This window comes from Gambusia affinis, linkage group LG20 (genome assembly GCF_019740435.1).
Source record: "Gambusia affinis linkage group LG20, SWU_Gaff_1.0, whole genome shotgun sequence".
Classification (NCBI taxonomy): Eukaryota; Metazoa; Chordata; class Actinopteri; order Cyprinodontiformes; family Poeciliidae; genus Gambusia; species Gambusia affinis.
In genome coordinates this window covers 21,182,679-21,197,800 of record NC_057887.1, presented here as the reverse complement: position 1 = coordinate 21,197,800, position 15,122 = coordinate 21,182,679, and the positions used below count along the sequence as shown (strand labels likewise).

The 15,122-nt window shown below is 38.5% G+C and overlaps 2 protein-coding genes across 2 annotated transcripts in view; one reads left to right on the top strand and one right to left on the bottom strand.

The window, feature by feature from the left end:
* Positions 1 to 3,247: 3,247 nt before the first annotated feature.
* Positions 3,248 to 9,604, top strand: aldoab (aldolase a, fructose-bisphosphate, b). Its single transcript, XM_044103340.1, has 7 exons — positions 3,248 to 3,385; positions 4,865 to 4,983; positions 6,092 to 6,358; positions 6,439 to 6,599; positions 7,444 to 7,702; positions 8,669 to 8,868; positions 8,955 to 9,604. Exons 2-7 carry the CDS (start codon positions 4,872 to 4,874, stop codon positions 9,045 to 9,047), a joined length of 1,092 nt encoding a protein of 363 aa, XP_043959275.1. The 5' UTR covers positions 3,248 to 3,385; positions 4,865 to 4,871; the 3' UTR covers positions 9,048 to 9,604.
* Positions 9,605 to 12,800: 3,196 nt separating this feature from the next.
* The window catches only part of zgc:123217 (uncharacterized protein LOC641414 homolog), a 7,159-nt gene continuing 4,837 nt past the window's right edge, over positions 12,801 to 15,122 (bottom strand). Inside the window, exon 5 of the mRNA XM_044103341.1 lies at positions 12,801 to 14,900. Coding sequence (XP_043959276.1) covers positions 14,601 to 14,900 — 300 coding nt within the window. The 3' untranslated portion in view covers positions 12,801 to 14,600. The remainder of the gene's footprint in view (positions 14,901 to 15,122) is intronic.

Genomic DNA, 15,122 nt, shown 5'->3' with positions numbered 1-15,122 from the left:
TATTATTTATTATCCTTGGTCCAAAGCTGCATGTTGGCTTTTTGTGATAGTTTGAATAAATTGGGCATCGCCCGAGGAGGAGTTGGGGTTTGATTTTGTTAAATAAAGAGGTAAACAGATGGGGGGAGGAAACAGAATCAGGCTCTGCTCACCTGTGTTTGGGTTTTAACTAGAAATGTAGAAATAATTAGGCTGTGTCCAAATAGGGTATTTTTCCAAATCATCTAGGTGTGAAAATACTATAATTTAGCCGTCTGTCAAATCATACATGAGTCTTTCAAGTCTTCTCACGACACATAAAAAGTAACGTTTCTGCTATTGTCAGACTTCCTCTGAATATTCTTATTGTGTGTTTGAGACGGGATGAGCTAATTCTGTGTCAGCTGGTTATCAAAGATGCATTCTGCATGTTGCTTATGATGAGAAAAAAACTTGCTTAAAGAGATTGTTTCATCCGAATTGTATCTTGAAAACATGAAGCCTGATCTGTTTTTTCTAAAATAATCTGAGGTTAGCTGCAGGGTGAGAAAGAAAACAGTCTGAGTTTTGACGTCGGCCTGCTTGTGGAGGTTATCTTGTTCCGTTTCATGTCTGTCATGTCTCAGGCTTTTTTTATCGACTCATTTAGCCTCCAGCTCAGGAAGTGAACCTTCCTACTTCCTACTTATCATCATTGATAAAGCTTACTAACTTTGTTCTGCTTTATAAGGGTTGAATTACCCAAAATTCACATTTTGCACATTTTCGTACTTCCATTTTGGTCTCAGCTGCTTCTAAAAATAACCCAAGTGCTTAAAAAAAGCATCCAGACATTTTTTGGTAATAAGCTACCGTAATGTGTTTTGATGTGTACCGCTGTATGCGCTGTACAATAGCTGCTGAAAAAGACAAGTATTTTGTTGCTGACTCACCAGAGCAAGTTAAGCGGCTGCTTAGGAGTCTCACACCTCCAGGGAACCCTAAGAGCATCAAGCTAGCATGATAAAATACATGTATATATTTTAAATACTATTTAATAATCCAAGCTAAATTCTATTACATATGCAAATAATAGGCCAATCTCTTCCTGATGTTGGCTGCCACCACAAGTGAATTATGAAATATCAAACTTGTTAACTTTACTGTAAATTTAGCGTTTATCAGCTGATGTTCCTTTCAGATACATAAATTAACATGGCACACCTAAATACCACTCTGCATTTAAAAATCTAAATGTCTTTTTAATTTGCTACTCCTGTAAAATTAAAATAATCAGCCACAATAACACTGGTATGACGTAAGATAATTACAAATGACAGTAGTGATAGTAGGTATCATTCCTAAGCTTAGGAATAATAGGAGCCCCAAATGAAAATCTGCTTAGGTCCCCAAAAAGGCTTGGACTGGCTCTGTGAGTTACCATCCCAAAACCACGTGCTGCATTTTCACTGGTTGTGCAGGAATCTCCACTTCTGCTTTTCCAAGATGTAGGGTTGCATTACAAGTTTTGCAAGTTTTTTCCCGTGAGTGTAAACGTTGCCTTGGGGGGCGTGGCCAGCAGCAGCTTATTATGTTTTAAAGTGACAGAGCCCTGAAACAGCTGATTCTGCAAGGGGCTCGACATAGGCAGAACTGAACAGACTAAAATCTGATTATCTAAGAATAATTTTCTGTAGAAATAATAACAATAACAACAATAATAATAACAATGAACATGTTTTGTTTAGACCTATCTGAAGCTGTTTAAGGAAGCATAATAGGTCACCTTTAAGGCTCCCACTCCTCACCCACTACCCAGCTGTGGGGTGGGTATCACATATATAAAGCGTCCAACCTTTTCTAGAGCTTGCTGTTCGACCTCCATTCCTACCAAGCAAAGACGAGCGAGAAAGGTCGGGAAAAGGTCAAGGATCAGTGCTCTGTGTTGCCATGTCTGGCTTGGATTTCTAAAGGCTGATTTTCAATGTCACATGCTGCACAAGCTCCCATATGTACTGTTAGTGCCTACACTCTATAGAGTGATTGCAAAAGTTTTAATTCCCCTTTAACTTTCACATTTTGTCTTATCACAGTCGTATTCTTCAGTCAACCTATTTAAATTTTATATGACAGACCAACAAAAGTAGATTACAAATACCAGGCAGTAATCCTGCATAGATTTTGAATAATGATCACAGCTGTAGAAGTGTAGCATGTTTGTGTCTCCAGACCCCTCAGTATTTCAACCACTTTTCACTGCAGTTTCAGCAGGAAGTGTTTTATGGTTCCCCTGTATCAGCTTTGCACATCTAGAGATAGACGTTTTAACCATTTACTTTTGCAAGATAACTCAAGCTCAGTCAATCTGGATGCAGAATGTCTCGATTGCATTTAGGCCTGATGTTTCAGTGTGAATAGTGAATGCTGAATGATGTGCAGTGTTAATTTTCCATCAGAGAAGGCGTTTTGCATGCCCAGAGGACTTTCTTCCACTTTTTTACTGGGTTTTCTTCTTGACTTGTGGCAAATTTTATGGCTTTCTTATGGCCTTTTCAACTTTTGCTTTCTACTTACCACTCTTCAATAAAAACCAGTATTGTTGAAATGCAAAGCTAATAGTTTTTTCTGTTAACTAGTTATCCCACCTGAGCTGTGATTCTCTGCAGCTCCTGTAGAGTTATGGTGCTTCTCTTATTGAAGCTCCCTCACAACATTTTAGGTGAATGACCATTCGACAGTGCAATGCGTTTAGCATATTCTGATCATGCAGTGATCAACTTGGGATAAAGTTATAGAACCTAATTCTGCTTTAAACTTCACAACTTTCCTGACCTGTCTGCTGGGTTCTTTAGTTTCAATGTTTTCTAATGTTCTCTAACAAACCTTCACAGAATAGTTGCATGTATACTGGAAATGACACTGTACAAATTGTAAAAAAAAAAAAGTCACATCCATGGTACTGTAACACAGTAATGTTTTACCATTCAGCCTTTCAAATAAGAAGTTTGTTTTGGTTTATGTAATAAATTCTGAACAGTGTTCTAGTTGTACACATTTCACTAAAACACTCAAATAATGTTGGAAATTTCTGAATTTAGGTGCAAGAGTGTAAAAGAATTGGGATCAAGCAAACCTGCCTGTTCACCTCTACAACCGTTCCAACTTTGTTGCATTCTCTGCCATTCACTGAAACCATCTTTGCCCTTTCGCTGGCTGCTCACTAGCATGCTACTCCAGCCTGAGAGCTCGCTGAATGTCACAAGCCGTCTCTGGTTGCGTGCTGTTCTTTTTATAGCCGGGCAGCTGAAATGTGAGGGGTCACAATGGCAGGATAAATACAAGGGCCAGCGCAGCGGAGAGGTGTCGCAGACGAAGGCCGGATCTTCTGCCTACCACTCTTCTCTCAGCTCTCCTCCAAAACTCAAAGGTAAAATAAAAAAGAGCATAGAGTCTAAAATCTGCTCTTTTTATTTAATATTTTTAATAATCAGAGATAAAACCGAGATGATTGTCACATTTTGTAAGTGCGAGTTGACTGCAAAAAGATATGTGTGCTGCATGCAACCCACAGGCTCACCACTGCAGATGACATGCTTCGTACAAGTTTTTTTCTTGTTTATTACAAGGACTTTTAGCATGTGGTGAATAACATCATCAAAGTACTTAAACCTGCAAATCTTTTCATCTGTAGCACATATACAATGAACATAACAGCTTGTAAGTTCAGTAAATGTATGAGTGAGCAGATAGAGCATCTGAGACTGTGGTCAATGTGGTGGCGTTTCTGTTTTCTATGCGTGGGAAACTGTAACAAGTCATTTAAAAGTCATTTTAGTCTAGTAGGGCTCTTTGCATTGTTAATCGTCCTCCAGACTGCATGGCTGCTGAATATCTGAGGTTTTTTCTTTGGCTTTGGAGCCTTGCAGTGACATACCAGGTAAATTTAGCTCAGCCTATTCATAGAGCAGGCAAAGACAAGAGAAAGAGGGCAGTAAGTGTGAAGGGAAAGGTCACAGATACTGGGTTGGAAAATGGAATAGGTCAGCCACCTGCTGGGAGGGATTTTAAAGTGTGGAGGGTGGAGCGTAGATCTCCTATGTAGGACGGCATGTTAGGGCCTCTGCAGATAGAAAAAAGAAAGAAAGGTGGAGTTAATTTTGCCAGAAAGCTCATAAATTTTGAGTTTCATCACAGAATTTTTTTCTATAAAAACAAGAATTTTTCTGAGCTCCAAATATTTACAAGAAAAAAACCCTGATATTTTTAGATTAATCTCATAATTTTTTTTTTATTGAAACAAGGAAAAGTATGAGCTCAAAACACTGAAGATCTGAGAAAAATAAAATAAAAACAAAATATTGTAGGAAAAACTTTTGAAACTCTTAAAGTTTTTTCTAGAAAAAAGTCTGAGATTTATCTCAAAATTGAGTTTTTCTAACAAATTTTTGACTTTTCAAGTTCAGAATCGTTTTTCTTTTTTGTGTGTAAATTTCCGAGATTAGTCTCAAAATTTGTCAACTTTTTGGTGGAAATGTACCCCTCATTTTTGCAACGGCCCTAGTGAGCAACAATACATTGTTCTGGGAAGCAACAGAAAACACTCACACACATGAAACTGTACCAAACGATTTAGCAGGTTTCGCTTTTTACCAGGACATAGAAAGACAAAAAAAAAACTTTATGCAAAGACTCCTTACCAGCACTTCCTCCACACGTTCAACCTTTCGGTCTGTGGCCTTCATCTAGCACTTTCCCACTCATCTAGAAGAAAAACCAAAACCACAGACGTTAGACGTTGCTCCGTTGCAGTTTTGCTTTTTCCCCTTTTCAGTGCTTAGTAAAGTTCAAGCCCCTTGTTTGCGTTTGCTGGTCCTGAGCTTTGTCTGCGCTTCCTTTCTCTGCGCAGAGTCAGGATGCCTCACGCTTACCCTTTCCTCACTCCTGAGCAGAAGAAGGAGCTCAGTGACATTGCTCAGAAGATTGTCGCTCCAGGCAAGGGAATCCTTGCTGCAGATGAGTCCACAGGTGAGTGAGGGAGAGCAGTGAACATCCACCGCGAATGTAAAGCAAACATCCTCCTTATAAATCTATTTATATCATAACAACCAAGAGTTGGCATCTAAACACTACTCAACACAATAAACGTATTGAGATCTGTTGAACACTATGCCATGTCACGCTCTGTTTTAATCACCAATATTACTTTTTTGTTGTTTTCAAAAATAGAGAAAATGGTTAACAAATCTCAAGTGTTTCTATGGATCATTTATCAGCGTAGTTTAATTCAGTCCTGGGTTCAGTTCTTAATGTCTGGTAGTTTTTAACAGGATAACATTTAAAGTCATCCACATGCCAAACTTCAGCGTTGTAATTCCAGACTGCACCTTAATAAATCTCCTTTTACCAAAGAGTTATCCTGTTAGGCTTTGGCCCAGCCTTTAAACTTTAGATTTTGAACAACAAACAACCATTAGAAATAGAAACAACTTGTCTCTCAAAGGGGACATTCAGGTGTAACAGCAGCAACAGATTTAAAGGTTACACAAAAAGTTCTTAGTGTTAAAAACAAATGATAAAAAGAAAATCAAGATTGTAATAATGATATACTGTTTATAAGACTACAGAAAATATTGTCCTTTAACAAAACAGAACTCAGTATAGCCCTTTAAATGTGATCCAGCCCAAATTGGAAACAGTAAATTGTCTGGTAACTTTTGCATTATGTCTAAAGGGTATTAAGAAACATTGAAATTGTCTTTTATTTTATGTTTTCTCAGATAAAATAAATAACCTATAAGAGCAAAGAATAGTCTGGTTGAGATTTTAACATTATTTTCTATCCCAGCTATAAAAAGTAGCCATTAATCTGATCATGTGTCACATCTTTCACTAAATTACCATTTGTTTACTGTAATTACAACCACAAATTGTGCCACTCGAGTGATTTAGAAATATTGTGGGATTCAGCAATGATTATTTAGCCAAACCCATGCTAACAACAACTGGATAACTCTTTATTAGCCCGAAATAAATAACTTTGAAACACTTTAGCATTGATATGTACACCTTTAAATCAAAATAATATGGAGTCTTCTGCAAGAGTTCAGTCAAAGAGTGGTTTTATAACCTGCAGGGAGTGTGGCTAAGCGCTTCCAGAGCATCAATGCTGAGAACACTGAGGAGAACAGGAGGCTGTACCGCCAGCTCCTCTTCACTGCTGACGACCGCATCGTCCCTTGCATTGGTGGCGTCATCCTTTTCCACGAGACCATGTACCAGAAGACCGACGACGGAAAGACCTTCCCTCAGTACCTGAAGGAAAGAGGCATGGTGGTCGGCATCAAGGTAGACAAGGGTGTTGTCCCTCTGGCCGGAACCAACGGCGAGACAACAACCCAGGGTGAGTAGAACAGGAGCTGGTAGTGAATCCTTTACCAACGATTTGTATCAGCCACTTTTAAAATACTTTCCATCCTACAGGTCTTGATGGACTGTATGAGCGCTGTGCACAATACAAGAAGGATGGTGCTGACTTCGCCAAGTGGCGCTGCGTTCTGAAGATCACCCCCACCACCCCCTCAAGGCTGGCCATCCTGGAGAATGCCAATGTCCTGGCTCGCTATGCCAGCATCTGCCAGATGGTGAGAAGAATCTCTTGAGAAGGTTTAGAATCTGTTTCACTGAGACTTTTGTATCCGTTAATCGCATGGTTACTAAGTTAAACTTTAAAAAAAGCTCAAAACTTAAGAGTGGTAAATACTCAAATACAATATGCCCATCGATGTCAGGAGAATGTTAAGAAGTTAGGATTTAAAGAGGACCTATTATGCAAAATTCACATTTTGTATGTTTTTGTACTTGCATTTGGGTTTTGACTGCTTCTAAAAACAGCCCAAATTCTTAAAAAACACCTTGCCAATGAATTAATGTCACCTTTCAAAAAACTCCTGATTGTTGAGTAACAAATCAGCAGGCACTGCCTCTGACCAAACAAAGCCTAGCTGGTTGACTAGCAACCTAGCAAATGGAGTTCCAACATGCTTAGTCAGCTGGTTTTACTGCTGCATGCTCTGTACAATGGCTGCTGGAAAAGAGAAGTATTTTGTTGTTTACTTATTGTCCTGAAACCGCTTGCTGCATTCTTGTGGGTTGTACAGGAGGCTCCACTTCTGCTTTTTAAAGAAGTACAGTTGTATGATTGCACCTTTTGTTTTCACATGCGAGTGTAAACGTTGCTCTTAAAGTGACAAGAGGCCCTAAAACAGCTCATTCTGAAAGGAGCTCAGAGCAGGCAGAACTGAGCAGACCAAAATCTCATCATCTAAGAATGATTTAGTACAAAAGATTTAATGAAGTCATTTAGTAAAGAGCTGTGCTAACTGTTCAAGGAGGCATAAAATGTCACCTTTAGCATCAGCAGTGTCTTTCCTCTGATATTCTTTCTTCTTGCGCCCATCGTGTTGCCTTTGCTCCGGTCTTCCTCAGCACGGCATCGTCCCCATCGTTGAGCCGGAGATCCTCCCTGATGGCGACCATGACCTGAAGCGCTGCCAGTACATCACCGAGAAAGTCCTGGCCGCCGTCTACAAAGCCCTCTCCGACCACCACGTCTACCTCGAGGGCACCCTGCTCAAGCCCAACATGGTCACCTCCGGACACTCCTGCTCACACAAGTACAGCAACCAGGAGATCGCCATGGCAACGGTCACTGCCCTGCGTCGCACTGTGCCCCCTGCAGTTCCAGGTAAACGACATTTAAACACTTTTTTTTTTTAAAGGATACAAAAGGCAGCTTTCTTCTGTAGATCCTCGGTTCTTGATGGATTTGTAGATATAAAGAATAAATACAGGGCCGGCCCAAACCTTTCTGGGGCCCCAAGTAGTTTTTACTTTGGGGTGCCTCATATTAACATGTGAAAAACTTCATCAGTCCTATGCATGTAACATACCTATTATTACACTGCAAAAACTCACAATCTTAACAAGTATCTTTTTGTTTCTAGAGAAATATCTCAGCAAATATCTTGAAATAAGACAAATTTAGCTCACAAGTAACTTTTTAGCAAGATATAGAAGCTTGTTTTAAGTCAGTAATATTATAATGTATAATTTAATATTGATCACATTTCCACTTGTAAAAGGAAATTGTTTAATAAGCGAGACGTTTTCTTATTTATTATATGAGAAAAAATCTTCAAATTATTTCCTCACATCTGTGGGATCAATACTTAAGGATATTAATCAATATTAATGAAATATTGACTAAACACAAGCTCCTATATCTTGCAGAAAATCCACTTTAAGTTAGTTTTGTCTTATTTTAAGTGAACTGAGATATTTACACCAGAATTTAGACCTAAAATAATTAGTAAGATTTGTATTTTTTGCAGTGTACATCATACCTGTTTTATTATTTCTCTTATACAGTATTTACTGTAAGTGTGACATATTAATTTAATTATTTGTAAGTAACATTTGCAGACAAACACTGAATTTACAGTAAACAAGTTAGAAAGTTTAATATGCTTTGTTCTTAAAATGTGAAACAGAAAGTGTAGACAGTGTAAAATGTGTTATCTGTTACTACAAAATAAAATCAAATGATGCTCTTGGGGGACCCCTGGTGGTGTTGGGGGCCCTGAGCAGCCCCTTAACTCTCATATGCCTTGTGCCTGCTCTGGATACATTTTTATTTCCATCCCTTGTACAGGAATCACCTTCCTGTCTGGTGGCCAGAGCGAGGAGGAGGCCTCTGTTAACCTGAATGCCATGAACCAGTGCCCTCTGCACCGACCTTGGGCTCTGACCTTCTCATACGGCCGCGCCCTGCAGGCCTCCGCCCTGAAAGCCTGGGGGGGCAAGAAGGAGAACGGAAAGGCATGCCAAGATGAGTTCGTCAAGAGAGCTCTGGTAAGCTTTCAACTATGAAATACTCCAGAATGAACTCCAGCGCTTGGAGTAAATCCATTAATGTACATTTAACTTTCCTCCTTCAGGCCAACAGCCTGGCCTGCCAGGGCAAATACGTCTCGTCTGGAACCAGCACTGCTGGTGGAGAGTCACTGTTTGTGGCTAATCATGCTTATTAAGCAAAGATGCACTACCCACCTTCTACTCACCATTACCGCATCACCATTTCTAAAAAGGGCATTTCCTACATAAAGGAGCGCCTTCAACATCCTTTGTTCACCAGTAAGAGCAACACTAACACTTTGGCCGAAAGAGAAAGAGAAAGTAGTGGTTGATGGAAAATGTTTGTCTCCATTCCCTTACCTTTTATTTCTAAACACCTTTTTGTACAGGTGAAGATTCCCTTTTTGTTTTTACACATTTTGTTCCTTTATCTGCTTCGGACAAGTACAGAGTTTAACATTTACACGCCAAAAAATACTAATCTTACTAAGTATTTTTAGTCTAGTTTCTAGTACACTTGAAATAAGACAAAACTAACTTACATGTATCTTTTTAGCAAGAGAAGAGCTTGTTTTAAGTAATTAATTCCTTAATATTGATTTTTATCAGTGGAACTAATAATTTTTTTATCAATATTGAATAATTATCCAACTAGAAGCATAACTAAAAATGTTCAGTAAGATTTGTGTTTTTTCCAGTGTGCAAATACCGTGAAATAAAGTTTGTATCCAAACATGTTGCTTTACTTCCATTTTGTAGTTCACTTCTCTTTGCATTGCATGCTCTTTATGTCACACAGAAATAATAGTGATGAACTGAGCGACAAAGTGAGAGAAGCTGCATGACTGGCAAAAAGAAGCCGCTCTCAGATATGTTCCAGGAATAACTCCTGCATTACTGCAGATCAAATTGTCTAAATGTGTTTCGGAAAGAGGAACAAAACTTTTTGGTTTTTGCAATTAGTGACAAGAAAGGTGCTGAGGAGATAAAAGGTGTTATCACTGGGCAAACAAATGTCAGTCGCAACAAATGCTAAACCCATTTTAGTCACAACGGCCCCCCGGCAGAATGTCATCCTCACTTTGTCACCATCTAACTGTGGCAGCGGTTGAGTTTCAGAACAGACGCTGCCCGGTTCTGGCTCATGCAGAGCCACAGTCCAAACAAAGCGACTTCTCTGCTGTCTTAATTTGTAAGTAGTAAAATAAATTTGCATATAATTTTGAGAAGATCTTTACTGCATGAAATGAGTCGTTTGAACATTACAGCAAAACACAATGGAGATTAACTGAATGCTCCAGAATGTAACTTTTACAAAAATTATTTTTTTCTATATTTTTTAAAATTGTCACTGTGTCCTGACAGTATAATATCAGATAATCGGTTTAATTGAGTTCTCCTCCCAGTGCTCCCAGTCAAAAACCTCCAATCAGAGGCGGGTCTTAGCGCTGTCAACCAAACTTGTGTATGCTGCTCAATGTCATGATACTGGAGAAACAACTTAATGTTACAGTAAAATAAATCATTTAGTGGCTATGCTAGCTAGCTTTAGCATTGGTTTCAGGCTATGTTGTGGTGAACCAGCAATAGCTTAGCAGAGACGGGTTGAGCATGAGCTTGATTGACAGCGCTAAGTCCCTCCTCCTGGCTCTGATTGGTTGTTTCTGACGGACATATTTCAGTAATTAGTCGTGGGAACACTGGGAGAAGGAAGAAGAGCTTGATTTATTCACAGATTATCTCTTTTACTGTCACGACATAATAAGAATTTTAACAGATTTTTTTTTAAATGATAATTTTTTGTAATAAGTTGCATACTGCAGCTTCAAAATCTTCCAAAAACCCCAAACAGTTTCATGTTCCTGTTATTTTAAGTTGTTAAAACCCATCGTCCGCGGCCTGAAGAGGCTGCAGGTTTCAGGTCAAAGCTCTGGAGAGTGAAACATTATGAATATTCTGCTCAATTATAATATTTACTTAAAAGCCTCAAATAGTATGAGCGGCTGATTATTCCAGATTATTCTATCATCTTCTACCTCAGTTTTATCTGATGCTTGATGCAAATTTATGTAAATCTAAATGACAGCTTTTTCTAAACATGCTTAGCTTAAAAAAACCTACAGTAATTAAATAAAATCATAAATGTAACTAATATATTATTTCAGCTGCGGTAATGTAGAGCTGTAAAGCGATCAGATTATGTTTGACATTACAACTGTAACTGCGGTTGAGTTTCCATTTTGTTAGTAGAAATATCCTTCCCAATACTGAAACAGGAAATTGCATGAGAAAATCAGATTAAGTCGTGATGAACTTCTCAAAATGAGTTCATGTCTGGACCTGACTGAGTGTCTCGTCAGGGAAACTAGATGGTAAATAAATGTATTAATTACCAGATTACAGTTAGCTTCCTGATCTGTTCAGCTGTTCCACAGTAACAAGTCAAAACAGAACAACAAACATCATTACAGTTCAGAGGGAGGTTCATCCTGTTGTAGTCACTCGTTCGCATAGACAGACAGACAGACAGACAGATACTTTATTATCCCCAAGGGGGTTTTGGACATTTTACGGCAGGGATGTCAAACTCCAGTCCTAGAGGGCTGCTGTCCTGCAGTGTTTAGATGTTCCTCTGCTGCATCACACATAAAAGAATAATTAGGTCATCAACCCTTTAACTGCCATGAGGACGCCGGTGTCCCCATTGACCCATTGACCTGCATGTGACAGTATTTGGGGTGACAGTTGAAGGGTTAAGGCTCTGGAGAACTGATCTACACAAGGAGGAGGTGATTAAGTCGTTTCATTCCAGTGTTTTTTACTTGTGGCTCATCTGAAAACTGCAGGACAGCGACTGGAGTTTGACACCTGGGTTGTACAGTAAACAAAGCTACTTCCACAATTAACTACAATTCACACAGTAAAAGTCGTGAAAACCATAATAAAATAAATAAAAACGTATTACTCAATAAAAACACATTTCACGTTCCCACAAACATTCCAGCAAAAACAAAACCTGGTCAATATTTCGCTAATGTAAGAAAAACCAAAAATACAATATTGCAGTAGATTTGTTCCCATTAAATTAGAAACGCATTTGCAGCGGTGCTGTGGTGGTGCAGCGGAAAAGCACGACCCACGTGTTGAGGCCTTGCTCCTCATGGCGGTGGTCACAGGTTCGATTCCTGCCGCATGTCTTCCATCTCAAACCACTAGAGCCAACAAAATCTTTACAAAAGAACCTCAACTGAAATCTCAAGCGAATACATTTATTCAGGCGATGTCGTTTAAAACATGCCGCACCATCATCCTCTGTCTGTCGTCTTCTTCGTCTCTTTCCCCCTGTAGCAACATCCTGTTGTTGATCACATGACTCGTGTGACGTGAAAAAAAAAAGTGTTTCCACTGGTCATTTACGAAATACAGCCAAAAATCCACCTCATTATCATTGAAAAAACAATTTTTTCAATTGGTGTGTTTCCGTTGAGCAAATTTATTTTTGTAGTTCCAATTTCCAGAATTAGATGGTGAGTGGAAATGCAGCTGTTGCTCTTTTGAAGCAGTTTAACACTTATTTTTTTAGCAGCTTCTTGCAAAGACACAAGGTTCCCCTGAATGTCTAGAAAAACCTCAAAAAATAAAAGTAAAAGCAGCATTTTTAAACCAAAAAGTAGCCATTATCTAAAAGACCTGATACAGAACCGGAGAGATTGCAGATTATTAAAAACATTGAAGAAAGACCAGATTTTCCTTTCTAGTTATTCGGTTATAAATGGGTTTTGTAGATTTGGAAAATCTATTATCAACTATCTTAGTAAAACTGTTTGACTTGAAGGCAAACAGCTCCACCCATCAGTCAGAATATAGTAGTTCAAATCCTCGACCCCCAGTGACCTTTAGTATTTTTATCAAATGAGCACAAGAGAACATTTTTCAGAGTAAATGTCATTTTATCAGCAGTGAAAACGTTTAATGCTCGTTTTTACAGTTTTGTTCTGTTGATTCTTGTTCCCTTTTTTTTTTTCACTTCTTAAATTCACAAGAAGTGAACCACTTCCCTGTAGTTTCTCATTATATTAGAGCTTTATGTAACTGGGATTTCTTGTCGCCATGCATGAAAATAACAAAACACCACTTCAGTTCTGTCCCATTTTCACACAGTCATCTTCACGCATTGGTTGCTCCTTCATGCCAGACTGAACTCTGTTCTCCTTTTTTAATGGGTAATTAAATTCATACTTTTGTCCTGCTGGGCTCAGTTTCTCTTTTCACATTAATTTATGACATTTTACGAGTTCCTTCTTTTCGCCGCTGCAGAGGAAGCAGTCCTGGTGAAGTCACCACCAGATTTAGAGTCGGAGGTCTCTTTAATGACCGAAAATGTTACATCTTCATGAGTAATATGATGAAGTGTCAAACTCCTTATCTCTTTCCTCCATACCCACATAGAAAAGTGTCACATTCAATGCAATTTGTGCAAAAATAAACACCAGATTGAGAAGCATTGAAACTGCTGCAGTTCTATGCTTTTATCTCCAGAGTTTGAGATCAATTATTTGTTTTTCTTTCTCGTTTTTCCATCTTAGGCCTGAACATCGACTCTGTCATGTCCAGCCTGGGTCTAAAAAAGGCCTGAGTGTCATTTTAATCACAGCCTCCCACAGGCAGCTGCGCCACAGCGCCATAGTTGTCATGCTTTGCTCTCTAATCTTGAACATGCACAGATGCACTTTCTGCCTGCTGAAGATGTGAGAAATGCTTTAAAATGTTTTCTCCTCAGCTCATCTGCATAATCTTTCACAATAAAAATGATTTACTTGATTTTAATAACAGCAGACAGTCCATTTAAAAGTAAATAAATGTGAAGTTTTTAAGTTTATCCCCATTTTTAAGCACTTCTGGTTAGTAATTCTCGACCTTTTGTTTTCCTGGCTAATAAATGTGGCATAACAGAAGTTTATTTCTAGCAGTGAGCAGAAAAAAGTGCAGTTTAGATTGGGATCTTGGGGTTAAACATTCTTAAAAGCTATCAGATTAATAGCTAATTGGAGTTTTCAGACTCCAAAAAAAAAATTATATATATGTAATTTATTTTAGATTGTTTTAAGATTCAAATAACTTCTGTTCACAACCGAATTTTACAGAAATGGTCACTTCAGTCCAATCATGCCGTCATTGTGATTATTCCTAGTTACCAAACATTGTATCATGTTCAATTCAAATTAGACTGAAAATGTTTCTCTGTAAGGAAACCCAGCAGATTACTTCATCACTGACTTGCAGGTGCATCGCCACATTAGTACGTAATCACTTGTACTGCACAGGCAGTTTAAAAGACATTTATCTCTGACGCTTACCAAGTTTATGTAAACTTCTGAATTTAAAAAAATTCTTAAAGCAAGAGATGTTTGATCAGATTTAACTTCAGACAGTAAGAAAAAAAATATTTGTCTTTTTATGTATGTAGATATCTGGTTTCAACTGTACAAGACTGTTAACTAAAAGACTGTAAACTAATATAACCATTTGTTTTTCATGGCTTCCAGTCTTCCTTTTTAAATTAGACTTTGTTTTTTACATTTCTGATGCAACATTTGGGTCTTTATGGCAGCACTAAATTATGACAAACGCACTGAAACTATATTTATACAAAGTCAACTCTGACCAAAGATAATTTAAAGTGTAGTAAAACTGTAAAAAAAAAAAAAAAAAAAAAGAGAGAGAGACTTTCATTGAGTAATGAATGACTGCAGCATCACAGTCATAAGGACGGCAAATGAGAACTGAGTGGAAAGATCGCCTGAGTTGCGACACGTAAAGCTGGCGTCTGCGTCAGTGCCATTAGAGCTGAACGTCACAAAGTCCGCTGTGGTCCCAGCGACCTGGTCTGAGATCCACGCCTGAAACTCAGACACCCGAGCGTAGACCTCAGGAAAACCAGCAGTGGCACAAGGGATCCCAAAGCTCGTGATTCCAGCCTGGATCCACCTAGAGTCCTGCTTGCACTGCAGAGGTCCACCGGAGTCTCCCTAACACAGCAGAACAAAATACACAGAGCTAAATAACACTGCAATAAATAACAAACAATGTGGTGCCTTGGAGAACTATTTGTACCATTAAACGTTTCCATATTTTATCAGAATACACTGCAAACAAACCAACTCTTAAATATTTTTGTCTAGTTTCTACTGCAGATATATTAGTACACTTGAATTAAGACAAAACCAATTTACAAGTAACTTTTCAGCAAG

What these genes read in the sequence shown, in the direction of transcription:
- aldoab (XM_044103340.1), top strand. Translation starts at nt 4,872, where the DNA reads ATGCCTCACGCTTACCCTTTCCTCACTCCTGAGCAGAAGAAGGAGCTC. An exon ending in ATGCCAGCATCTGCCAGATG is followed by an intron (nt 6,600 to 7,443) that starts GTGAGAAGAATC and finishes GGTCTTCCTCAG; the next exon opens with CACGGCATCGTCCCCATCGT. An exon ending in TGTGCCCCCTGCAGTTCCAG is followed by an intron (nt 7,703 to 8,668) that starts GTAAACGACATT and finishes TCCCTTGTACAG; the next exon opens with GAATCACCTTCCTGTCTGGT.